General features: G+C 39.8%; 1 protein-coding gene across 5 annotated transcripts in view; it reads left to right on the top strand.

Annotated features, from left to right (window-relative positions):
- The window catches only part of Atrnl1 (attractin like 1), a 604076-nt gene that overhangs the window by 349377 nt on the left and 228508 nt on the right, over window positions 1-26191 (top strand). For 4 of the 5 annotated variants that reach the window (XR_008213236.1, XM_052714295.1, XM_052714291.1 and 1 more), the window contains one exon: window positions 25948-26055. The exons of the other annotated variant lie outside the window; for it this stretch is intronic. Coding sequence is in view for 3 of the 4 variants with exons in the window: in XM_052714295.1 (XP_052570255.1) it covers window positions 25948-26055 (108 nt within the window). In the remaining variant the exon portion in view is untranslated. The remainder of the gene's footprint in view (window positions 1-25947; window positions 26056-26191) is intronic. 5 annotated transcript variants of the gene reach the window in all.

Raw genomic sequence — 26191 nt, 5'->3', positions numbered from 1 at the left:
AACAGCTGTGTTACCTCCCTGATGCTCAAGGAGCATCACAGAAGATTGGTAGGAAGAATACTAGTCCAGAGGGCGAGAAGCTGTGTTGCATAAGGATGTCCTCTGGATTGGGCATGGCCATTGCACTCTTGTACGTACTGCAGCTCTGGCTCTCTACACATGACCTGACCTGTACCTGATTGGGCCCGTTAACATTTCAACATGGATCAGGAAGGGGTCCGTGAGGACCTTCCCTGCATCGAGGGACTTTGGCAGCAGTTCATGGTTGTTGAAGGAAATTTATGACATTTTCTTCAGTACTATAGTCACTGTTAAGTTGTCTTTGCTCAAGTAAATAATTCCCCACTCGTGCTTAGGCAAGAAACCCTAATTAAATTCAGTTGGTCCCCCAAAAGGAAGACATGGTTAGGAAAGGATATGTTGGGAAGCAAGAATCCAGCAAGAAAGAGAAGAGGATGAGTGAAATAAGGCCAAGAATGACTGAAACTCATGATATAAATGTATGAAAACATTTCAAAGGTTATCCTAATGGTACTTATCATTAATTTTGATATTTCATAGACCTTGTAATTGAGATGCTCGGGTTCCACTATAACCACGATCCGCAGTAGCATTTACTGTGCTGCAAATGACTTATATTTGGTGAGCGACAAGTTAGGAAAACAGTTTTAACCTAAGCACCAAGCATTGCACAGCTACCTAGTGTGAACAGAATTGTAAACCCACCACAGGCCATATGTTGTTTTTGTTGGCATTTACTTGTTTATATTTCCTTTTGTTTACAATGCAAAATATATTGTCTCAAATCACATGGGCAAGAAAGCAGCCTGGTGGGTGTCCACCACCAAGTACTGCCGACATGCTAGTAAGAACATTGGTTTCTCCTACACCTTACTAATTCAGACTTAACCAAGAAAAGAGAACCAATACCTTCCTAGCAGATATGTATATGCTACTAGGATTATAAAAACAGTTTGGAGCCAAAATATTAAAACAAATTATAGAATAATTGCTAAGAAATGGAAACTTATTTCATGTTGGACACACTCAGTAAAGCAGATACACAATAAGAAGGTGTTGCCAGGGTTAGTTTTCTCATTGTTGTAGCCACATGGTTGACAGGAAGCATCTTCAGGAATACAGGGTTCATTTTGACTCATGGTTTGAAGATGTAGTGTACTGTAGTTAGGAAGGCATTTCAAGGGGGCCAGCTTCCAGCCATAGTGTTGGGAACATGAGGTTGCCAGCCAGCATTTCAGCAGATCAGGATGCAGAGAGGTGAATTCTGGTGCTTGGACTTGCTCCATCCCACTTTTTCATTCTGTCCAACATACAGATGACAGGGTGGTGCTGCTCACGTTCAGGTGACTCCCCCTCACCTAATCTTCTGAAGTGCCCTCTTAGAGACACCTGCAGTTGTACCCCAATCTCCCAAGTGAGTCCAGCTGTCACTCCAGGACAGAACAAGGTTGAGAGGCAGGAAGTGCTGAGATCTAGTCACATACAGACTGTTAAAGGTAGGAAATGAAGTTGAGAGGAGGGGGGTGCGTGTTGTGTTTGCAAGCTCAGTGCTGGGCTCCTCTCTTCCTCCAGGTCCGAACCCCTTGTTGTTTCGGGGCTTCACCAATTTCTATGTTTATTCTTGTTGTCCACTGTCCAGTTTTCAAAACTTAGTAGAAGTTGAAACATAGATCCCATATCAAGCATTTGGAAATTATTTATCAGAGAGAAGAGGATGAAATACTTAATCAGTGATGGTGAACAACTGATTGTCCTGTGGAAACAGTGAAGTAGGATCCCTACCAGCATTTATGGAAAAAGTTCATTCAAGACAGATTGCAGTCAGTGTTCATTTAGAGGAGAAGGGAAGACTTTTAAGTTTGAAGAGAGAGAGAGACAGACAGACAGACAGACAGACATTATCTTACATCATCAGGATTGATCCATAGAGTGATTTGTCCAAAAAGAATTTCTTAAAATTCAAAAGCAAATAGCATAGAAGACATTATGAAAACATTGAATTATATCAAATCTTCCTTTGCCATTGTCTGATTAGGACACAATGATTACATTCCAGTCCTCTCCTGAGAGTCCAGGAAGATCTCACTATTTTGTGACTCTTAATCTTGTATTTTCAGAATTCCTTTGGCCACATGAAATTATTAGGGTCCTGGGATTGATAACTGGATATTTTTGGGGAGCACTACTCACCTGGACCAAACCACGCAGTATACTGTTATGTTGCTTCTGTTTTATCCATAGAATTCATCTAATATAAATTTATCCTGACTTTATAGTTTATACACCGTGCAATGTGAAGACAACTGCTTGTATCACTGACCACCAGATGGCAAACTTCCTCGCTATATTCTTAGTCATAACCCAGGTTAATTAGCCTAAATGGTTTGCAAGTCAGTTTGGATTCAGCCGAGCCTTCAGCATTACATCACTTCCTATATATGGACAAGTTGCCCTGGGACGGCTTTAATGGCCTCTGATAAGGACAAGGACTGTGTCTACCTCTAAAGTCAACAGTTGTGTCTGCTTCACAGACAGCGCTTCCAAAGCTTCATTCTGCTATTGTTCTAGAAATTTCTGAATTCCCAAGTCTTCTAAGCGTGGTCAGTTATTTTGACCAATTGCGATTACTCTTGTTCCAGATCTGCCCTGGGTCTTCATTATCTTAGCAAGTGCTAATCTTCGCCATTTGACCTTGTAGTAGACTGTAAGTTGTAATTTAACAATGGACACACATTGTCACTTTCCTACACCCTCAAAAATCATTAATTTTAAAATAATATTTTTTGTGTGGTTTTTTTGAGATAGGGTTTCTCTGTTTAGTTTTGGTGCTTGCCCTGGATCTCGCTCTGTAGACCAGGCTGGCCTCGAGCTCATGGAGATCTGCCTGGCTCTGCCTCCCAAGTGCTGGGATTAAAGGCGTGTGCCACTGCCACCCAGCTTAAAATAATGATTTTTAAAATAATATTAAAATAATAATTTTATTATTCTGTTCTTTCTAATTTTCCAAGTTATACATTCTATGATAAATGTGTCAATTTCCAAACATCAGAATAATTGGTAATATTCTTGTTTTCCCCCTTATAGAAAAGGTGGACAATATAAATTAAAATAAATTTAAATTCATGTTCTAATGGTAAATCTTTCTCCAAACATAAAAATGCAGGTATAGACATAGATAATAGATGACATAGATATATAAATGGAATTATTCTTTATACTAATGTCTTTTCTCTTGAACTTGATGGAACTTTTTTCTATCCCATTGTGGCCCCTGATTCATAGTAAGATTCCAAGTCTTACATTTATCTTATATATGAATTTATACATGTTTATATGTGTATATACAAATATTTATAATTGCACCTTTTGTATAATTATCTCTTTGATACTTTGCATTGTCATTAAAATTCTGCAAAAATGTCCTAATAGTCATTTTATGTGCTTGATACTCCAGCTTGATTTGCCAAATTGCCTTAAGAGTTTCACTATGATAAATGATCTTTTGGTTGAGATTAATAAATCTGTCACTATTTAATTAACATAGACTGAGCAGTGGAATTTCTAGGTCAAAGGTGTGTGCACTTTCAATGTTCCTTATATATTTTAGCAAATAGCTTCACCTATATTTGAGAACAAATTAGTTTCATTCTCTTGAACACTTATGCAAAAGTACTTCATTAGTTTAATTTTGTCAGTTGAATAAAGTTATTTCGTGATGTGCTCATATTTACTAATTCATATTATGAATCTCTTTGTAACAGTATTAAGTTACAAAGTTACATATGTGATAATTTTTTATTATTCAAACCAGTCACAGTATTGGAAGAGGAAATGTTTGGGAAGAAAATGCAATTCCAGAAGAAAGCAGGGTTTATGAGATGTGAGTTTAGTGTTCTCTAGATTCTTAATGTTGAGTAGATTGCAGGCCCATCAGCCCTTCCCAGGTCTCTTGTTGGCTCTGAACTCACTTGTCCCTGAGAAAATTCAAGCCTGCCCTCAGGCTTCCTGTGAAGGTTTAGTCCCTTTCAAAAGCATGCTCTTCCTAAAGTGAAGTATCACTTTAACAAAATGCTGTAAGATTGATAATGTAAGATACATCTGAAGATTCATAAACTCTTGCTTCCCTTTTAAATGCTGTTCTTCTTTTGATGGAGGTAAGATGTGTCTTTAAGAGAAGAAAGCCTCGTTTTCCACAGCATTATATGTGATGCTCCTCTTGTTTCTCACTAGAGAAAGCCTTGCCAAGTCTGGTGCATTATTCTCTGAAGGTATGTTTGCATCATTTCCAATTAGATGTTTTAAGTCAGCGGGATACAGTAAATTATCACAACTGTTATTGTAAGTTCAAACAGAAATGTTAGCAGGAGAATTGCTACAGGGTAGCATTTAGACACTGACTGTCCTGTGTATTTTCTGATGTCTCTGGTATATGCTGCTTAGACTGATAAGCTCAAAATAACTTCTAACTCAAATTAAAATATGGATTTGGTTTACTTTTTTGGGTCAAGACAATGTTTAAATTAAGTTTTCCTGGTTAATCATCTTACCTTTTTGAAGCAGCTAAGAGATGAATTGGGAAAGTTGGTTATGAGTATTTTTTCGGGAGGCTCAGGGCATGCATCCACATGCTGTGTTGATGACTGTGGCATTGGTTAATGGAGTGATCGTTTATATCACGTCCATTACTTTTATTACTGATGCAAAGAACAGTGGATGAAAACAAGCAAAGACCAGCTAAAATTTCAGAAATATTTCAGTAATATTTCTAAAAGTCATTCATCTTCCAATAACTCATGCATTTACTAGACCTCTTTGGCTTTCAAATTGTCAATGATGTATTAATTAAGAAAGCCCTAGACATTGACTACACCAGGTGAATTGAATCACTCAGATCGCCACACCACACATTCTCGTACTGTACACACCCCACCTGTACACCTGCAGTGTGCTGTGAGCACGGCCTGCATCAAGTAAGTTATTGAAGCAAATGGTTGTGTTTCAAGTGCTGGCAGTGAAATGTCTCCTAGTGTACAGAAACTGTCACTCACTTTCTGTGCTCATAAAAGAATGAGAAATAGAGGACTCGAAGAAAATTTGAGAGATTTGGAGAGCAAAGCAAGTTCTAGAGTGATGAATGAGAAGAAATGATATACGAGTATCTGTAGTGTGAAGAAGCATGTGGTCACTTAGTCTTACGAGACTTAAAGAATTGTGAAATAAATAATTTATTCTGAACAAAATATCATTCAGTTATCAAACTGTAGCTACTCAAATCCACATGTCGTTGCCACCAGTCTGGCTATTACTATCATTTGCTTGACAGGTCATTAAACTATTCTATAAATTAAAATTTGGGCTTTAAGTCTCATTCTTAAAAGTAGAATATAAATCTGGAAGACAAGTTCTATTCTATTTCTTGCTAGTATTTACAACCTCAGCAAGCCATCCTGTACTGTGGGGAGCTTTTAAGTATGTAATGATTGATAGAGTATAATATTTATCATTCTTCATTAAAGGCAATTATTCACACTATAGGAAAAGAAAAAGAAAGATTAAACTAAAAACATACCTAGATGCATATCAAATTTGGAAGCTTTGCAACAGATACTCCACCAAGTTATTTGCTTTTATCGTGTGATGTTCCTGATGCAAAGGATCTGTACTGGCTACTTCTGTGTCAACTTCACACAAACTGGAGTCATCAGAGAGGAAGGAGCTTCAAATGAGAAAATGCCTCCAGAAGATCCAGCTGCAAGGTCTTTTCTTAATTAGTGATCAGTGGGGGAGGGCCCAGCCCATGATGGGTGGGACCACCCCTGGGCTGTGGTTCTGGGTTCTATAAGAAAGCAGGCTGAACAAGCCAGGGGAAGCAAGCCAGTAAGCAGCTCCCCTCCATGGCCTCTGCATCAGCTCCTGCCTCCAGGTTCCTCCCGCTCTTGAGTTCCTGTCCTCACTGCTTTTGGTGATGAATTGTTTTATGGAACTGTGAGTGATGTAAACCTTTTCCGTCCCAGACTGCTTTGGTCCTGGTGTCTCTTCACTGCAATAGTAACCCAAACTAAGACAGGATATGTGCTTCTGAGCCAAGCTAATATTTCACAGACTATAAGAAATGGAAAAACGGAACAGTGAATTATACTTAAGAAATGGTAGTTCCATTAAGTATGCACTTGAATTAATTTCAAAATCCCCTTGACCTGAGAAATGTGTGTAATCACGATTATATGTGTTGTGATAAATTGTCTTCTCCTACAGATAAGTCACAGAAATGGCCCTAAGATAGAGTAATTGAAGAGAAACAGAAACTGGACATACCACTTAAAGCTGGAGATGTGATCCATTCACACTCTCCACTTGATAATACAGACAATACTGAGAGAAGTGGTGAGCTAGACTGAGGGTTTAGAAGTCCTGTGAGGAGACTTCAATGTGTTGTTTTTTAAAGTACCTAATTGTCGGGGAACGGGATGTTTATTGGAGCTACATATGTAGCTAGATTTTAACAAGATTCATTACAAAATACTTATACTGGGACTGATGAAATGGTTCGGGGGATAGATATGCCTACCACACAAGCCAGAGGACCTCAGTGCAGATCTTCAGCCCCACATAAAAGCCAGTTGTGGACACACTTCTGTAGCCTGAGAGCTGAAGACAAGGTGGGAGTGCTGAGGATGCGAATCCCCAAAGCTTATTGGCTAGCCAGTGTAGCCAATCAGTGAGATGCAGATTTATTGAGAGACCCTGTCTCAAAACATAAGATGGGGAGCAGTCAAGTAGGACATTCAGTGTCTGCTCTGGCTTCCACACACAGACATGCACATACACATGCTTTTGTGCTCACCACAGACACATATACACATACAAAAATAATATTTTTAAAATTTTATTTTTACTAGTACCTTGCAAATTTTGCATAATGTGTGTTGATCATATCGGCCCCTCCCTCAACTCTTCCCAGATCTATGCCCCTTCCTTACCTATCCAAATTTGTGTCCTCTTTTTTTTTTTAACCCCTCAAGTTGAAGTTGTGCTTCCCAGATATTTCTGGATCTGTGACCTAACCTGGAGAATGGTGGTCAACCTTCCAGGCGCAACATGCCTTTGTTTGTTTGTTTTGTTTTGTTTTTTCAAGACAGGGTTTCTCTGTGTAGCCCTGGCTGTCCTGGAACTTGCTCTGTAGACCAGACTGGTCTTGAACTCACAAAGATCCACCTGCCTCTGTCTCCCAAGTGCTGGGATTAAAGGCGTGGGCCGCCATGCCCAGCAGGGACAGCATTCTTAAAGAAAAGAAATCCCCCTCCCAGCAGTTACTATTTGCCAGTACTTCCCTGGCTAGGCATGGGTCTTCATGCCCACCTTCCTTCTCCTTGCTGGGGTTTGGTGTGGTTGGGGATTTCATAGTTCTTGTGCATGCTGTCACAACATTTGTGAGTTCCAGTTCGCAGTTGCCTTGTTGCATCTGGGGGACCCTGCTTCCTGGGTGTCATCCCAGCCTCTGGCCTTGCAGTCTTTCCCCCCTCTTCCTCAGTGACCGAGCCTTGAGGGGACATGTGTGATATAAATGTCCCATTCGGACTGAGGATTCCTGTCTCTTGCTCTCTTCACCTTGACCAGTTGTGGGTCGCCGTGTCAGTCTCCATCTACTGCAACTAGAAGCTTCGCTGATGAAGGCTGAGAGACTTACACATTTTGGGGTAGAATGATAAATCATTAGAAGTAGATTGAACACTGTGTTCGTTTAGCAGAATAACAGCTGTGGTAGGTTCTCCTCTGGGGCTCATGACCCATGTATCCACAGGTCCTTTACTCCATATTGGCTCCAGGTATGGGTTTCAGCTTGTGGAGCTGGATTTAAATTCAGTTGGAAAGTGACTGATTGCTCCCCTGATGTTTGTACCACTGTTACCCCAGGAGGCACATCTTGCCAGGTCAGTGGTTATTGTAGCCTGCAGGAGTCCCAGCTGGTTAAGATTCATGATTGCTTTTTTACCTGTGGTAGTGTACATAGCTCCTTTCAGCTCTACGAAGCTAGCCAGAGGGATGAGGTTTCCAGGTGAGTTCTAGTTTGATTTCTTCATGTTCTTAGGTGCGCAGTATCTTCTGCAATAGTATCTTCTAGTCAAGTCCTGGATGGAAAACAATGGTCTAGGCAATAACCTATAGTGTTTGGAGACCATAAGACCTCACTGACCAAATTTCTAAAGAGGAGACCTGTAGCTGGAGTTTTCAATCCGGGTCCCACCAAGCCCTTGCAGTCCCTTAGCCCACTTATAAAATAAACATACAGATGCTTATATTATTTAAACTGCTTGGCGATTAGCTCAGGCCTATCATTGTCTAGCTCTTACTCTTATACTCAGCCCATTTCTATTAATCTATACTTTGCCACGTGGCTCGTGGCTTACTGGTACCTTACATCTTTCTTGTCCTGACGGCGGCTCCAGCAGTCTCTCCCTCTGCTTCCTGTTCCCTCAATTCTCCTCTCTGTTAGTCCCGCCTATACTTCCTGTCTGGCGACTGGCCAGTCAGTGTTTATTTTTACAGAGCGATATCCAGGGCAGAGACCCTTTTCTGGCACTGGGCTTTTTGTTTTTTAGTCTGTGTTGTCTAGTAGGAGCATTGTCACTCTGTTACAGAGTATGTTGGTTCGTTTTGACACAAACCAGAGTCACTTTGGAGGCAAGGACTTCAACTGAGAAAACTCCTCCATCAGATCAGCCTGTGGGCAAGTCTGTGTGACATTTTTCTTTTATTGTTGATTGGTGTTGGATGGCCCAGCAGCCCACTGTTGTTGTGCGACACTGGGCAGTGATCTCATGAGATACAAGAGAAGTCACTGCACAGGAGCCCGAGAGCAAGCCAGTACACACCTCCCCTGCATGGTTCCTGCTGTGCCTGCTGCCTGAGCTCCTGCCCTGACTTCCCCAATGATAACTGATTGGGCAGTTTCAGGCTGGTAAGACTATGTAGAGAGAGATCTTGTCTCACAAGGAATAAATATGTCCACATCGAGAGGTTTCCCCTCTAACTTTACTCGGCTTCTTGTCCTCCTTGTTCCTGGGTATAAGAGCACCAGGGTGTGAGTTTGCTTATGTACCCAAGAGAATAGAGCCACTGTTGATCAAAGCAGCTTTCTTCCTGCCTCCAGGGGCCAGGGAACAGTTTTGGTGAGTACTTTGGTATTATCCTCGACCTACTGGTAGGTAGTTTGGATTTTATACTCAGAAGTTTCTGAAATGTATCACACAGGTCATATGAAAAATACATGTTATGTCTATTTATATGGTCACATTATGTAACTTTGATTCAAAATGCAGAAAAAAATGCCTCAATAAAAAAAATAAATCTCACTGAGAGAGATGTCCATAGTGCAGTAACGTCTTCCCACTTGACCACATTCTTGGTTTAAAGATCACATCTGTTTGCAAGTCATAGTCATACATCTAAAAATACAACTCTTTTACTTTTGAAAACTAAAAACTCTTCAAATAAAATCCCTAAGCCATTCTTCAATATTTTCAGTCTTAACCAGATATATTCCATAGTCACCAGATTGGACAAAATTCCTAAAGTCTCAACTCAGTTTTGTTGTTTCAGTGCCAAATCTTTCCAGGCGTTATATTAAAGCCTACAGATCACTAATAATACAGAAAAATGTTTTCATCAATGGCCCCCTGGCTATCAAATTTAATGACCTGGTCAGTCTCATTGCAATAGATGCCACCTAATTGAGTAATCTCAAACATAATATATTTCCCGAAGCTTGGTCTTAATGAGGCCAGGTACAATACCAGAAATGAGGGAGGAAGAGTAGACTGAAAAGCTGTGTATTAAACCAGGCCTGGGTACCTGTCACTTTATGTAAAGTATCCAAAGCACATGGCCTGTGATTGGGAGCAAGTGGGTAACTGTAGTATTATCCATACATACATATTTCTTAGCCAATCACTGCTGCTGTCTTACCCAGTTTAGATGTTTGTAATACTATCCACCCATACACATATTATTCAGATTCCTTTGTCTTCCCGACTGTACACATAACCAACAACATTTAGTGTCTGTTGGCCTAATACTGAAAACTGAAGTGGCTGTAGTGAATAGTACCCACATGAAGGTGTGACTGATGGCAGGCATGTCTTTATTGTGGTTGTTACCACTGTCTTTTCTTAATCACTTTATTGCACAGGAAACATTGTCTCTCATATGTTATTAGAAATTCATAGACAACTTTAGTCCACATAGTAGAGCCACAGTCAGTCTGGGTTCAGACTATATGAGGTTTGTTTTGTTCCTAAATGAATTATTCAGTACAACAATTATCCCTTGAAAATCTGTCATGTCAGATACTTTTTAGATGGTGAATTTTACCATAAATGAAAATACCTCTACTGCTATTAGGAAGACAGATTCTAAACAGATTATAAGCAAAATATGTTACATGCCTTTTAGTAGCTAATGCAACAAAGAAAAGCAAGATAGGAGAGAGAGAGTGGGAATACAGCATTTGTGCGTGTTCAGTTGTTTGTGAAAGTATCTTAAATTTTAAATGGAATGGTCAGGGAAGAGTGAAATTTTAGGTAAAGTGTAGCTTAAGTTTTCCTGCCTGGCCCACAGTCAGGACAAATCTCTCTCACCCGCCAGTCCCACAGCCCCTCAGACCCAACCAAGTAAACACAGAGACTTATATTGGTTACAAACTGTATGGCCGTAGCAGGCTTCTTGCTAACTGTTCTTACAGCTTAAGTTAATCCATTTCTATAAATCTATACCTTGCCACATGGCTCGTGGCTTACCAGCATCTTCACATGCTGTTTCTCATCATGGCGGCTGGCAGTGTCTCTCTGACTCAGCCTTCCACTTCCCAGCTTTATTCTCCTCCTTGTCCCGCCTATACTTCCTGCCTGGCCACTGACCAATCAGTGATTTATTTATTGACCGATCAGCAACACATTTGACATACAGACCATCCCACAACAGTAAAGAAACCAGTATGGCTACCTAACCCTAATTTAAACACCATCTAAAGGTAGTTGAGGTTTTATAGTGTATGTGTGGTTGTTGACTTCTTTTTAGTTTAATGGCAGAAAAATGGTGTCCTTGATAATTTCTAGACTGTTCTTTCTCATATAATTAATTATCTCTGCTGTTCCTGCCATTCCCCCTATGTAAAAGGTCACTCTGAAGACTCAGTCCCGAGTGAAGTCTGGTGATCTTCATTATTAGGTGCTTGGTGACTTCTATGCTCTGCCCTGAGGAAGGGAAATGACATAACCAATGTGTAAATGTGTAAATGTGGACGCAGTAAATGGCGTCATTAATGAAGACGTTAGCCTGGTAATTTGACTTTCTCTTTTTCAACTTCTTCAGGATTCTAGGCAGGGACCTCAATAGTTCAGTTGCTCATTTCTGGATTTTAGTAGGTGTCTGGTTCCAGAGACAGGGCTCTAATAGGGTAATAAAGAATTCATTTCTTTTCTTTGATCCATTTAAACTTTTTATCAACCTAGTTGTAAATGTCTTAGTTATAAAAACTTAGAGTTTTTGGGGCAAATTGGTAAAGAAAGAAATATGTTGTATAAGAAGAGAAAGAAATTGTAGGGTAATTGTTATATGGTTATATATGTTTGATGATTTTTTTTTTTTTTTTTTTTTTTTTGGTTTTTCGAGACAGGGTTTCTCTGTGTAGCTTTGCGTCTGTCCTGGAACTCACTTGGTAGCCCAGGCTGGCCTCGAACTCACAGAGATCCGCCTGGCTCTGCCTCCCGAGTGCTGGGATTAAAGGCGTGCGCCACCACCGCCCGGCTATGTTTGATGATTTTTAAAAATGCCATAAATCATAAAATTCAGGAAAACTCACCAGCTAATAGGTGAAACAGTGAAGATTCAAAGAGAGAAGCTACAAAACTCTAGAACTGTGCGTTCTTGAACTGTGACAGTGAGTCAGGAAAGACCTTTAACCATCAGCTGTTGAGAGACTGGCCAAGATGAAGTAGAACCATCCCCATAACCCATGCTCGAGCCTGCCTCCTCAGACTCTGTGTGGACAGTGTTTACAGTGAGTAAAGGGGGACATCACAGAATTTAAAAATAGAGGAAAATGTACCTAGCTTCCTGGGTGAGAAACTTTGTTACCCGAGACTGCTCCTGAATCCAGAGTAGACTCACTCTCTGTGGTTTTCAATTGTATACCTTATCCACTCTGTCTGTCTGCATCACCACAGGGAAGGCGTCCTGGAATGTGAGGAGGTCTGTATCAACCAGCGAGTGGCATTTACAATTTGCTTTGGATCACCAGTAAGTTTGGCAGTGAACAACCATGGTGGGTCTCTGCGTACCTGATCAGGGAATAGAGTAGAAGGTCAATACAAAGGACCATAGAGAGAGAGATGCAACACACCAAAAGGCTAGCAGCTCACAGAGAATTATCTACTCAGAAAAATTAGGATAGCAACTACAATTTTAAAAATTAAAAAATTCAAGTATCAGTAGGGAGTTCTGATTTCCTTTAAGAATATTACACCTCATACCAGTGCTAACTGGGGAATACTTGTCTTCACGGTTTGTCTAAGAAACCCTAGGGCTGCTAGTTAGGGCCAGCAACAGAAGAGGGAGTATATAAGCAAAACGAAATATACCACCTCATCACCTCATCTCAGAAAAGAATACAGGTTAGTCTGGATAATAGAAACAGTTCTGTCACATTCTAAAGCAGTCAGGCACATTACAACGTTATGTTCATCTTAAATTTTAAGAGAGACCTTCGAAAACAAGACTGAAAACTGTTACTCTAGAAATACTTTTGCCCTACTCATGAAACTTGAGTAAGCCCCTTCAGGGCAAGACCATATGCCTGGCCCCCTTCCCAGAACACAGAGTATTGCACAGATCTCTGTTGCATAAATACCTAATGAAAAGTGTTACAATATTCCATCTGTCTGAGTTAAAGGTGTGAGAAAATTTTCAAATACTTAATATGTGCTTCAAGAGATTTTAGTAAATTACTTTAGTAGTATCTTTCTTAGTTTTAATGATCCAAAAAGATCCCAAGGGAAATGGAAATATATATATATATATATATATATATATATATTGTTCAGTCTATGAACCCAACATAAAACTTGCTAAGAAGTAGTAATTTTGGACCCTTCCCAGTAGGTGATTTCATGCCTGATGACCATGTATCAGAGAAGACAGCACTTTTGACCATGCTGTAATGTGAATATTAGGTAACTCCTAGGTTCCTTTTCATTTTAAAAATGAATACTTTAAAGAAGCCATTTACACTGATTGGATAATCTGTTCTCCATCAAACCACCCTTCACTTTTAAAATAGAAACAACCAAAATTAAATCATGGTTCCCTTCACAAAATATTAAAGGCAAAATTCTGTTCATTTATCACTACAATAAGTCAATAAATATCTTATGTATTTCCCAAGACATTTTAAATTGTAATTAGCAGATAACTTAAAAAAGAAATAATTTACCAAAGAAAGAATCATTTTTCAGTATTGAACTGAAAATAACTCCATTAACTAATAAAATCATCGCATTTCCTTAAAAAAAAAAACAAGGACAAATATTTAGACTTAGGAGGAAATGTCCAGTATTTAGATCATTGACATGTCTGCAGAGATCTAAGCAGCTCCTGAGGAACTACAATATTATAGTCATAGATAACCACAGCATTCAGCACAGACACCCTGGAGGGAAAGGGCCACTGAAGGAGTGATGCGCGTCCGATCATAGGTTTCAGGGAGAGCAGTGGGTCACTGGAGGCTTCTGCTGTGAGTTGCTGCTTCCGTCCCACCCTCCAATGGGTTGACTGGGTCATGTGGTACACCTCCTGGAAGTGACATATCTGACCCTAAGCCCACAGGGTGCTCTACCTGTGATTTTTCCCCCTCAGGTTCAGGTTTGAAAAGTCACATTATCCAGGTTCTCATTTTTGCACTTTAAGGAGTCATCCGCATTACACATCCATTCTGAGGATGTAGCTTTTAAATGACCTTTCAGTGCTCGTCCCTGTGCTCATTTTGATTTGCTCAGATAAATTACAACCACCTGGCCTTTTGTATTAAAGAAAGCTGCATACAAAACTGACCTTTTGCTACTTATTGGGAGAGGGAAATTCATTGTATTTGAGATTAACTGCTGTTACTGGTTTCTTGGTGATACATTGAGCTACTTTATTTGAGGATGTAGACATATTTCTTGTGCCTTCTGGTTTCACTCTACTTCCTACTCCATAGCATTGGACTTTCTGAGTGATATAAAGAGAACCTTTGTTTTAGGAAATAATGAGTCTGGTTTGTTTAGCTCCCGCTCCTGAAGATTTAAAGACATCATTGTGATTCCTCTCCACATAGATAACCCTCTAGTTACCCTCTGAACGGTACACTCCTTGCATTCCAGCTTGTGAAGACTCTCCATGTCTTACATCCGAAGCCCAAACTTGCCTGGCCAGCTCTGCAGTTGCTGATAATTCTGAAAACGTCCTTCTCTGGCTTCCTTTGTTATACTACCCAGCATCCCTTTTGCTCACCTGTACTTCCTGGCTTCCATGTCATTGTATTGGGCAGTGTGGCTATTTCTGGAAAGCAGTAGGTGGGGCCATTGTGCATCATGCTCAGTACTTCCATGGCACCAGCAGCGTTGAGTTGGGGATGGCAGCCATGACACTGGAGTGACAGGACACTCTTGTGGTAGGAGGTGAGGTCGTTAGATTCCTGTGATCAAATGAACTGTTCCGCATTAAACTGCTGTACATTGGGAGTGCTTGCCCTCCATGTCAAGGACTTGACGGGTGCCACGTCTTTCTTATTGGACTTCACTTTGCACTCTTGCTACAGCAATTCTTGCCACTTTCTTTTTGCCCAGCCATTTTATGTTTTCCATCACATTTTTTCTGTAATAGTTGTTTTTATAAGGTAAGGTGAATAGGCACAACTTGTATATTAAATCAAATATGATTTTTAAGTACTAATAATTTTTAAAATAGGCAGTATGCATTGTGTAGTTTGTTCTTACTTTAAAAAGGTGGGGGCAAGTCAAAAGTTCTGTCTTTGAGTATTTTGTTCTACTTCCCACTGTTCCCCAGAATGCGGAGCCTTTTGTGAGGCAATGTTGACTGTTTGCCACTCTTCTCAGTCTCTCTTCCTTCAGTGTGATTCCTTTTGTCCTGAAATAAGGTCATCTTTGGCAGGTTCTGTCAGTGATGCCATCTATGTCAACAAAGACAGGGTTTGAAATCTGCATTTTAATTTTGAAATTGCATGAAGTAACCTTCAAAGGGTTTCTATGGGCTGCTTGGCATGCCTGAGGACTGGGTGTAGCTGAAGTTTTCCTGCCTTCTCATTGGTTGGAAACCCAACCACATGACCGCCTCCTCACGGCCTGTCTGTATAGGCCTCCAGGTTTTCCATGATTGGTATTAAGATTAAAGGCATGTGTATCCAATAATGGCTGTATCCCTGAACACACAGAGACTTACCCAGCTCTGCCTACCAAGTGCTGGAATTACAAGCGTACGCCACCACTGCCCTGCTTTCCTATGGCTTGCTAATAGCTCTGACCCCCGGGCAACTTTATTTATTAACATACAAATAACATTTTAATACAAATAAAATATCACCATATTTCCCCTTTTCTATTTTATAAAAAGGAAAAAAAAGAAAAAGCTTATAACTAATATAAGAAAAACTATATACAATATATAAATATATAAAGTACAATAACTATATACAATATATACAAGTAATAAATACCTAAACAATGTCTAGTCCATTTGTATTTGACAAATTCAGAGAAAATAATTTCATTATCTATCCTATTTTGGTAAGTCCAAAATGTATCCTAATTAATCTTCAACTATAACTAACTAACCTTCAACTATAACTAACTAATCTTCAACTCCCTCAGAGACCCAAGAAGGAAATAATATTAGCTAACAAAAATAAAAACAGCAAGTACATGCAAGCAACTTCCAAAAAATTTGTGAGTTGACAGAAACAGCCAGCTGTCTGGACAGTCACCTGAGGTTTCTCCGCAGTGCTGGGGCATCATCTTCAGCCTATAGGCTTAGCATATCTGACAGACTCATTTGTGAAGTAGGATGTACACAAGGTCAACAGTTCAACCTCACATTGAGTGAGAGTAGTCCATGTACCAGAAACACCTGAATTCCACTAGTGTCATGTCATGATTCAGGATTTTAAATTCTGGAAATTGTTGATGGTTTTTTAATTCAGCTGTCCATTCTTCTTGGCTGTGTATATATGGCTTCATCTCAGCATCCCATTCTTCTCCATATCCCTCTATCAAATGCCAGTCTACTATTGAGAGGCATGAGCTTAGTTACTCTTCAAGAATAACTGTTTCAGCTGCTGTTCCATTGCACATCAGAGGCCATCGGCCCACTGCCTGTTCAACTGCCTTCGAAGAAAAGGGCACTGTACCTTTTCCGAATTGCGAAGGCCACTTCAGGGATGGTGCCATATTGTCCTGGCCTCTGAAGATGCCTTTTGATAAAGCCATAACCACACTTGTTTTGGCAAGAATCAGTAGTCCTTTGTTTTATGTCCTGTCTGTCCATTTTGTCCTGTTGATTCGAGGATACTTTGTTGTCCAGTGGCTAACTTTTGCCACAATGAAAGTTAACTCCATATGCAGTTTCTTCAATGCCCATATTTTCTCTGAAGTAGATTGGTACTGCCAGGAGCTGACATGTCTCATAGTCATAACAAAAAAGAAAAATTTTCTAAGTTATTAAAACATTTTAAATGCCATATTCTGTAGATCTCTGAAGGGTTTGAAGATAACCTGTCTATCTAAAATATATCTACTCAATCTTGAAAACATACCTAATATAACTACAAGTTCTATTATAATGTCTAACTACTAACTTTCATTTCTTTATATCCTAATAGTTGGTAATAACATTCAAGGATCAGAAAATTGCATTACATTGTTAGATGAATGGTACAATTAGAAATATATATATAACATTTTCTAACAATATCAATTTCAATATATATAATTTGTATACAATATAAAACAATCCAATCCAATGTAAAGTATTTACATTTTTCTTTTCTTTTCTTTTTTTTTAATAAGAACCTTAAATCTAATCTCCTTTGCTTAGCCTTTTTCCTAACCCTTGACAACAACTTGTAACCAACCCCCCTAATCAATGAAAATTATCCCAGACCCAAAACCCATTAAAAGACCAAAAAAAAACAACCGCCCCACAACTGAGTCCAGTCTTCAGGTCTGAGTGAGAGAAATGGCAGGGGTGTGGGGGAGTGTGAGGGAGAGCTGACCACAAGACGCAGTGTGTTCACATGCAGTTAGGTTTTTGTTTGCTAAGATTCTTCTAGAGACTTTCTTGCTTTCAACTGGAGAGTATAATAATCCCTTCAGAAGCAGAAGTCGTCCTGCCTCCTTCCAACAGGTACTGCAGAAGAACTACTATGCTTTGATAGTGTGGCAAAACTTGATGAATAGATAAAGAATCACCTCCCACATATTTCTGAGAGCAACAACTGGCACATATAGATGATATAAGATATGTTTAATTAGTGAATAATTATAGTGAAACCTTTTCATTATCAAATAAGTCCAAATGTAAATGTATTCACCATCTACAGAGAGACTTATACTTCAGAAGAGGAAGGAACAAAATTCGGCTCGGAATTTGAGTCTAATCTTTTTCAGGATCATCCTTTAAAATGCTAAGTGAGGAAGAATGTCATCTGTTTCCATTCTTAGTGAGATTTCTTGAGAAAGAAGCAAGAGTTGAGAATTTTCCTCTGTTTGTTAATATATGTAGACATCTTGTTAATACATGATGAGCAGTTTCATCATTGATGGACAAAATAAATAATGCTGCCAAGCACTGAATATAAATAAGCATACACAGGAACACCATCTACATAATCAAAGTTTTACATGGTAAACTAGCCTCACTATTAATGAAAATGCAAATTGTTTTCTTTGATGAAAGGTTCAAACTTTGCTTTCTTTATGAATGAAATCTGTACACACAGGAAAGGAGGAGTAGATATTGGCCATGCTAGAACATGTTAGGAGATGGCAAAACTCCCAATTCTTTCAAACCTATTCGTTCCTAATCTACTTTAACAGAATAAGAGACATTACCAAATTTATGCAAATTCTATAGTATATATGGTAAGTGATTGGGGTCCTGGTCAATTTCAGTTGCCACTTTGACAAGATCTGGAGTCACCTAGAACTGAGTCTCAGCAGGGCACTGTCTAGATAGGTCAGGTGGACATGCCTGTGAAGGACTTTTGAAGACTAACCTTGAAAGTGGACAGCACTGTTTCCTGGGCTGGACCCCAGAGCAAATGAAAAGGAGAAGGGATGATGTTGAGCACAAGAATCCATCCCTCTGCTTCTGGACTAAAGGAGCTCATGCTGCTGTTACAGCCCACCGTTGTTAATACATGATGAGCAGTTTCATCATTGATGGACAAAATAAATACTGCTGCCAAGCACTGAATATAAATAAGCATACGCAGGAAGACCATCTACATAATCAAAGTTTTACATCACAGCAGCAGAAAGGAAACTCATACAGCAGCTTTGGTAATGCCAACTGTATGTTTATCCAAATGACAACAAAAACTTCCATTGACTAACATTTATATTTATTTGGCCTCTTATTTTTTTAAACTTTTTCCTATGGTTGATTACAGTTTCTCTTCCCTCTACTCCTCTCAGTTCTTCCCAACCCTCCCAGTTCCACTCCCTTTCTGTCTCTCTTAGAAAAGCACGGGCTTCTAAGAGAGAACAACCAGACATGATGAAACAAAATATAATAAGGGCAAACAAAAATCATCACATTAAGACTGGACAAGACAACCCAACAGAAGGAAAAGAGCCCCAAGAGCAGGCACAATAATCAGAGACCCACTAGATCACAAATGCAGGAGTCCCATAAAATACTAACCTGAAAACTATATTATATATGCAGAGGACCTGTTACTGACCAGTGTAGGTACTGTACTTGCTGCTTTAGTCCCTGTGAGCTCAAATGCATTTCGCTTAGTTGATTCAGAGGGCCGTGTTCTCCTGGTCTCCTCCATCCCCTCTGGCTCTTACACTTTTTCCACCTCCTCTTCAGTGGGATTCCCTCAGCTCTGAGGGGACTTGATGGAGACATCCCATTTAGACTCTCTCTCCATATAGTGTCTGGCTGTGGGTTTCTGAATCGGTTCTCTTCTGCTACCAGAAGAGGCTTCTCTGGTAATGAGTGGTGAATAAGGCACTGATCTATGAGTATAGCAGAATATCATTAGGAATCATTTTATTGATACCCTTTTTTTTTTTTTTAGACCAGTAGTGTTTGGTTTTATCCTGGGTCTCTGGGCTATCTAGTCTGTGGTTCCTGGTCACCCCAGTTAGTGTTGGGTACAGGTTCCATCTTGTGGAGTGGGCCTTATGTCAAATTAGACATTGGTTGGCTACTTCTACAAGTTCTGTACCACCATTGTCCTAGCATTTCTTACAAGTAGGACAGATTGTAGGTCAAAGGTTTTGTGGCTGAGTTGGTATCTACATTTCTCTTTTGGTAGCCTACACAGTACCTTCCCACACCAAAGACACTAAAATATCGGTACCGGCTCCACTTTTCCATGTTCAGTGAGTTGTGTGGGTGATATCCTTGGCAATGAGGCCTGCTGTCAGTTTGTACAGAGCAACCCATTGTCTTAGCAACAGTCAGTTGTTTTGGGATTTCCATGGGACCCCGTTGGCCAGCAACTCCACTGAATGCAACCCAGTCCCTGTAATGAAAGCCTCATTTGGTGACAAGAGATGGCCAGTTGGGACTCCATACCCCTTATTACCTTATTAGGATTGCCTTCATATATTTTTAAGATGTTTCCACTATACTAGTTTTACATACCACCCCTCAATGCCCCTCAATTCCAGCTGTCTCTCCCTGAATTCCCTCCCTCAATTCTATCCCCTCTCCCCTTCTGATGCTTCCATTCTTGTTACCACCCACCTCCCAGTTCACCTGTAAAGTCTGTTCAGTTTCCACCTCCCAGGGAGAGAGATCCGTGTGCTCTAAGTTTGAAGCTCGAGTTACAGTGTGTTTACTTTGGGCTATAATCTGCTTCACTCATATACATATTTATGACTCCATCTTCACACCTTTGACACAACCCATAACATATCTGTATGTCTGAATGTATCTGCTAGATGATGTGCTATTATCATTTTATTAGTTATGTTTTGGTAGCAGATGTAGAAAGGCCCTTCATTCTTGTCTTTCTTCCGGTGGCAAGCTCACAATAGTAAAGGAGGCGTGACATGTGGTGCATCTGGAGAGCCCATTTGGAAAATCTATAGTCTGGCTGTTGTCCACTGTGGACAGCATTTTTTTCAAATAATAAATAAAGAGTGAGTAATTTTTTAGACTTTAGTGAAAGTATTTAGTTTTACTAAAGTTAATAAGTAGACCATTAAGAGGCCACTAGACATTTCTTTTTTCAAAAACGTGTATCAGGAATAATCACATTGCATAATCTGAAGACCGAAGAGGCATAGAGAAGAGTAATCCAGACAACTTGAATGAGGTCATCTGTTATGACATGGGTACTAGCATCAGAGTCTAGAAAACCGGCTTCAGACTGATGGAGTAAAGGCAGAAGGACCTGTGGACAAGATGGGGTCTGAGCCTTGTACCTTGCAGACTTAGTGCTACAAAGTGGTAGGCTGTCCTTGTCCCCAGCCCAGTGACCTGATGGAGACACTCACTGTCTTCTTCACGGTAACACTGGGAGGACAGAATCACCAGGTTCCTTGGGCTGTTGCCCCATATTAAGTATGCTTGCACTAATAAATATTCAGCACCCTTCTCACCGCCGTATTAAGTATGCTTGCACTAATATTCAGCACCCTTCTCACCCCCGTATTAAGTGTGCTTGCACTAATATTCAGCACCCTTCTCACCCCCGTATTAAGTATGCTTGCACTAATATTCAGCACCCTTCTCACCCCCGTATTAAGTATGCTTGCACTAATATTCAGCACCCTTCTCACCCCCGTATTAAGTGTGCTTGCACTAATATTCAGCACCCTTCTCACCCCCGTATTAAGTGTGCTTGCACTAATATTCAACACCCTTCTCACCCCCGTATTAAATACGCTTGCACTAATATTCAACACCCTTCTCACCCCTGTATTAAGTGTGCTTGCACTAATATTCAGCACCCTTCTCACCCCCGTATTAAGCTTGCACTAATATTCAGCACCCTTCTCACCCCCGTATTAAGTGTGCTTGCACTAATATTCAGCACCCTTCTCACCTGTCAAATTCAGAAACCTTTGTTTATCAGAATTTGCAAAGTCCAGACCAATATAAAATCTCTCTAGTGACTTCCTTATCTTTTCAAAAAATCTTAGAAATATTAATACATTGTGATGACTATGAATTTTCTCCCATTATTAGTGTTGCAGGAAAGTAGATGAGGAACAATAGGAAGCCTGATGTGAATTTTCAGAACTTCTGATTGAAAAAATGTTCCTGTATTGTAGATGTATCCAACCTTCTTATTAAATAAGAAACACAGAACCAATACAAAGAAGAAAGCCAAGAGGTCAGAGCTAAGAGCTAAAACCTTACCCTTCCTCCTGCGGTGGTCCTACCTCTCCGAACCAGAGCTACCCCTATGTTAAAGTCTTTATATAGAGTTCCTGTCCTGCCTTCTCATTGGTTGTAAACCCAACCACATGACCGCCTCCTCACAGCCTGTCTGTATAGGCCTCCAGGTTTTCCATGATTGGTATTAAGATTAAAGGCATGTGTATCCAATAATGGCTGTATCCCTGAACACACAGAGACTTACCCAGCTCTGCCTACCAAGTGCTGGAATTACAAGCGTACGCCACCACTGCCCTGCTTTCCTATGGCTTGCTAATAGCTCTGACCCCCGGGCAACTTTATTTATTAACATACAAATAACATTTTAATACAAATAAAATATCACCATACTGTATATACTATAATATAATACCAAAGGATGGGTCATAACTTTAAATGGTTAATCATAATTACATCATTTTAAATTCTCAAATTCATTATTTAAAAAATGAAAGTGAATTTCAGCTACTTGTTTTGGGGAATGAGAATTAGCTAAAAATAATTTTTGCCTTTGAGATGATTCTAGTAAAAGTAAGGAGATAGAAAGAATTAGTGCCATTCTGAAATAATAAGTGGGTTCATAGGAAAGTGTGCCAGGTGTGGCTGACCACCTCTGTGATCCCAGTGCTCTTGTGAGGTTGAAGTGGGTGATTGCTGAGTTTGAGGTCAGCTTGGGCTACATAATGAATTCCCGACCAGCCTAACCGCAGTGTAAGAACTCTTTCTCAAATTAAACATATAAGAGAGAGGAAATGAGAAGTAATTATTAATTTCAGACTTGGAGTAGAATAAAAGGACTTTGGGATGTGATAGGAAGGACATCTGGGGACCTGCACATGACAGAAAGAGGTGGGAACTGTGAGAACAGTTGGGGGCAAAGTTAACTACAGTTCTGTTACTTATGTTATGACTCTTCAAGATATCCTATCCTAAAATTTACTATACTCATATGCCTTGCAGTATTTGAAAGTCAGCTAATAGGAACTGGGGGAATGACACAGAATTTTAAATAGGAGCATTAAGTAGAATTATCTTTATCCATATAAAGATGTGTACATCTGATGTATATATGTGAAAAAAGTTGTCAGATTTAGGTCTGGATTTTCATATTAGTTTTTAATTCATGGTGTATTTTATAGCAGATATTCAAAACTAAAAGAATTATTTTGGACAAATCAATGATCCAAAGAACATCTCTTTAATTTTTAAATGTTTTTACCAGCAACATTTGTTGCAGCACAATTATCGTCTACTGTGATGTGATCAGTTTGTTCTGTGGTTTTTATTGTTCTGCTCAATAGTTGGCAGTAGCAGATCTTGTATAAGACAGATACATCCTTATAGATGTATGAATGATAAACTGCTACACAAAACCAGAATTATGGAAAATAAATTTCAGAATGTCTTAAGAAAGTATTTTATATTTTCTCTTTGTTTTCTGGTTGGGTTTTATCATTCTTAGTCACAAATGGCAGAGAACTGTTCCAAGTCTAGTTCAATAATGACATTTCCAACTGTCTCATAATGCAGCATTTGGTAAAATGCAGGCTAGAAAAGCCAAATGTGTCGCCCGTGCTGAGGAAAATGGCACTGTGGTAATTAGTGTGCCATCTTCAAATATGAAATTAGTGTTTCAAGTTCAGCCCAGTAATTCTGAGCACTCGTGGCCAGCAGACTCTGCTCTGCAGTCTATGGCATCCTGTTCCGCCCCAACCTCCCAGCAGGAAGATCTTACTCATTCCCATCATATACAGAGGAAAAACAAGTTGTTTGAAAAGCTAAACTATTTGGTCATGGTCCAATAGAGAGTGAGTAGAGAAGCTGGGGTTGAGAGCAGGTCCTCTGAGGGACAGGTTTAGGGCCTTTCAGCCATGTTCCACAGATGAGAAAAATCAAGGACTAGTGAGGCTGAAGTCCTGTTGTTGGCATCAAACAAAAGAGTGAGGAGAGCAGCCTGCAAGTGCATGGCCTTCCCTGTCAGAGGCTGGGTTCCTAAAACAGCCTTTTAAAACTCGAGTTGTCAGCCCAGTTTGGGCAGATCCTTTGTCCTATCAAAATTGAGAAAGTAAGGCATCCTGTTACTAATTGGCAGGGCCAGTTGTTAAGGCCAAAGCTGAGAACCAGAAATCAGTGGGAAAGGTAATTGCAGTGTCTTCTACTTTATTCCTTTAGAACATCACACCAAGCAGAGTGTGTCACGAGAAAGCAGTTTCCTCTCCCAGGGTTCACAGCCAGAACTGCACTGTGTCCCTTAACGAGATCTTCAGCCCCACTCGGTGGACCAGAATAAATTCATTCTGGTCTTTAAAAGCAATTAAACTCAAAGCTCAGAGAACAAATCTGAGTCTTAGAATATGCTTTGCATTTTCCAAATAAAACGTTCAGAACTGAACAAGTATCAGAGGCAGTTTTTCCATGTTGATTTTGGGTGTCACTGTGATACACTGCATTCTGACATGCTTGGTCTGGAGTACTTACCTACGGCATCACAATTTGTGGCAATGAATGTTTATTAATTATTTTCTGTAAACCCTTTGTTTAAGAATTCAGCAAAGGACTGGTGAGGAAACAGAGCTTTCATTATTAAAATCTCTGTCATAGGAGATATCATTTATAAGCCAAGGAGAAGCAGATAAATGGAGGACACTATTAATTATAAATTCTAGACGATTCTGTGTGGACGTAAACTTGAATTTACATTTTCTCAAAGTTTCCTGTGTATTAATCTTGGAAAATAGATCGCACGGCTATGTTGTTGAGGTATATGTACAGGGTAGCATCTGCGGTGTTCTGCCAAGGACACACAAGTACATACTACCTTCTGTCTATACTATGGCTTGCTTGGAAATAAGACCATGTTTGCCTTCTGCACTGATGATTTTAGCCACTCCTGTCGAGAGAGGTACAAACCAAGTTCTATTTGTTAACAGCCGTATATAATAACCCAATGGTAAAATTTTATGAAAGTAAGTAATTTCTAATTTGTACACCTTTATACTTTAAACTCTACTTACTATGAATTCATTACATAAACAAAATGTAAGTTAATAAGTTAAACTACTACTCATTAGCAGTTTATTCATTCTATATAGCATCATCAGGTAAATGCTCTCCTTAATCATAAGAAAGCCGTATGCGCCTTAAATTCTGTTTATGCCCTGTATCATATGTGTTAATGCACAAACACTAGGTAACAGATTGCCTTCCCTTATTGTGTTCCTTCCTCATCTGCAAAGGAATTTTATGAATGATGCATCACAAGCCTTCAGCCATTTACATTCAAAGGCTGGTGGTTAATGTTTTCACCTAATTCCTGAGAATCTTAAAGATCTCCATAAATAATGAAGCCATTCATTGTGCTCAAGGATTCTGCCTTCTCCACTGATACGATTTTCTCCTCATTTGAAAGAGTATTTAATTGCATTGCCCATCCTCTTTAATATTTAATAATAATTTTATTAGCTGTATGGAATGAGAGGGACAAGATCTGTGGTATCTAGTGCTGGTCATCAATTTTTTCTTATCATGACTTAATGAATATTATAATTACAAGGAAAGGCAGAAATATAAATTAGCTTGGTAGTTGGTTGGGACTTGCAAACTGGGTGGTTTCAGCTAGGCAAACCCGGCATAGGCACGAATACCTAGTGGTGCTCCAGGGGCCTGGACAGATCATCTGCACTTTAAATAATGACACAGGCTGTGGGTAAAGATTTGAAGACAGTCAATCACAGCTCCTGCTGGTGCCACTGCAGCGGACAGGACCTTAACGACACACAAACTTAGTCTTAGCAGGTGCATGTTCCTTGATCTCTTTTAATGTATTTTGACAACTTTTCATTTTCATTCCTTAAACATTTTTGATAATACTTTCCTCCCTGCTAACACAAATGCCTGGGTTATTTTGAGTGGGAACCTTACTATACCTGTCATCATAATAGCACTTTTTATTTAAGTAGTACCTCATACCTGAGGTTTTCCAAGTGCTTTTGAGTACATTTTGTTGGCCTGTGGGCGGAGGTCAAGAGAAGGTTGTTTGCAGATTGTAGCACCATACACTTCATGCGTCTGTGAGGGTAAACCAGAGCCTGGGAGAAGGTAGACTTCGTCTTTAGCGTTCTAGATGCGTGTATATATACAAAACGATTGCTAGATTTTCAATGCCATTTGTTCAGAAATGAAAACAGGTATTGTTGTTTTTAATGTGCCTTTAAGCCTGTTTGAAAACAGATCATTTTTAACCCCCTCCAGCAACTGCTTCGAGAACGACAGCAGATGGCCAGCCGTCCCTTCGCCTCTGTTGATGTAGCACTGGAAGGAGGAGCCGAACAGACAGACTTTCTACGAGGGCCATTAGAGGTAGGAAGCGTGGTGCTGAGGGGACCAGTGTGATTTGCATATTTATATTGCCTCTCTAATCTGCATCTGCTCGTGAAGCCACACAGAGTCTGATTATCTGGAGTTGACAAGATTCAGCCACATATGTTATGGTATT

Source organism: Peromyscus californicus, unplaced genomic scaffold (genome assembly GCF_007827085.1).
Source record: "Peromyscus californicus insignis strain IS unplaced genomic scaffold, ASM782708v3 Scaffold_4__1_contigs__length_199733344, whole genome shotgun sequence".
In the NCBI taxonomy this organism is placed as follows: Eukaryota; Metazoa; Chordata; class Mammalia; order Rodentia; family Cricetidae; genus Peromyscus; species Peromyscus californicus.
This window is presented reverse-complemented; position numbering and strand designations above follow the sequence as displayed.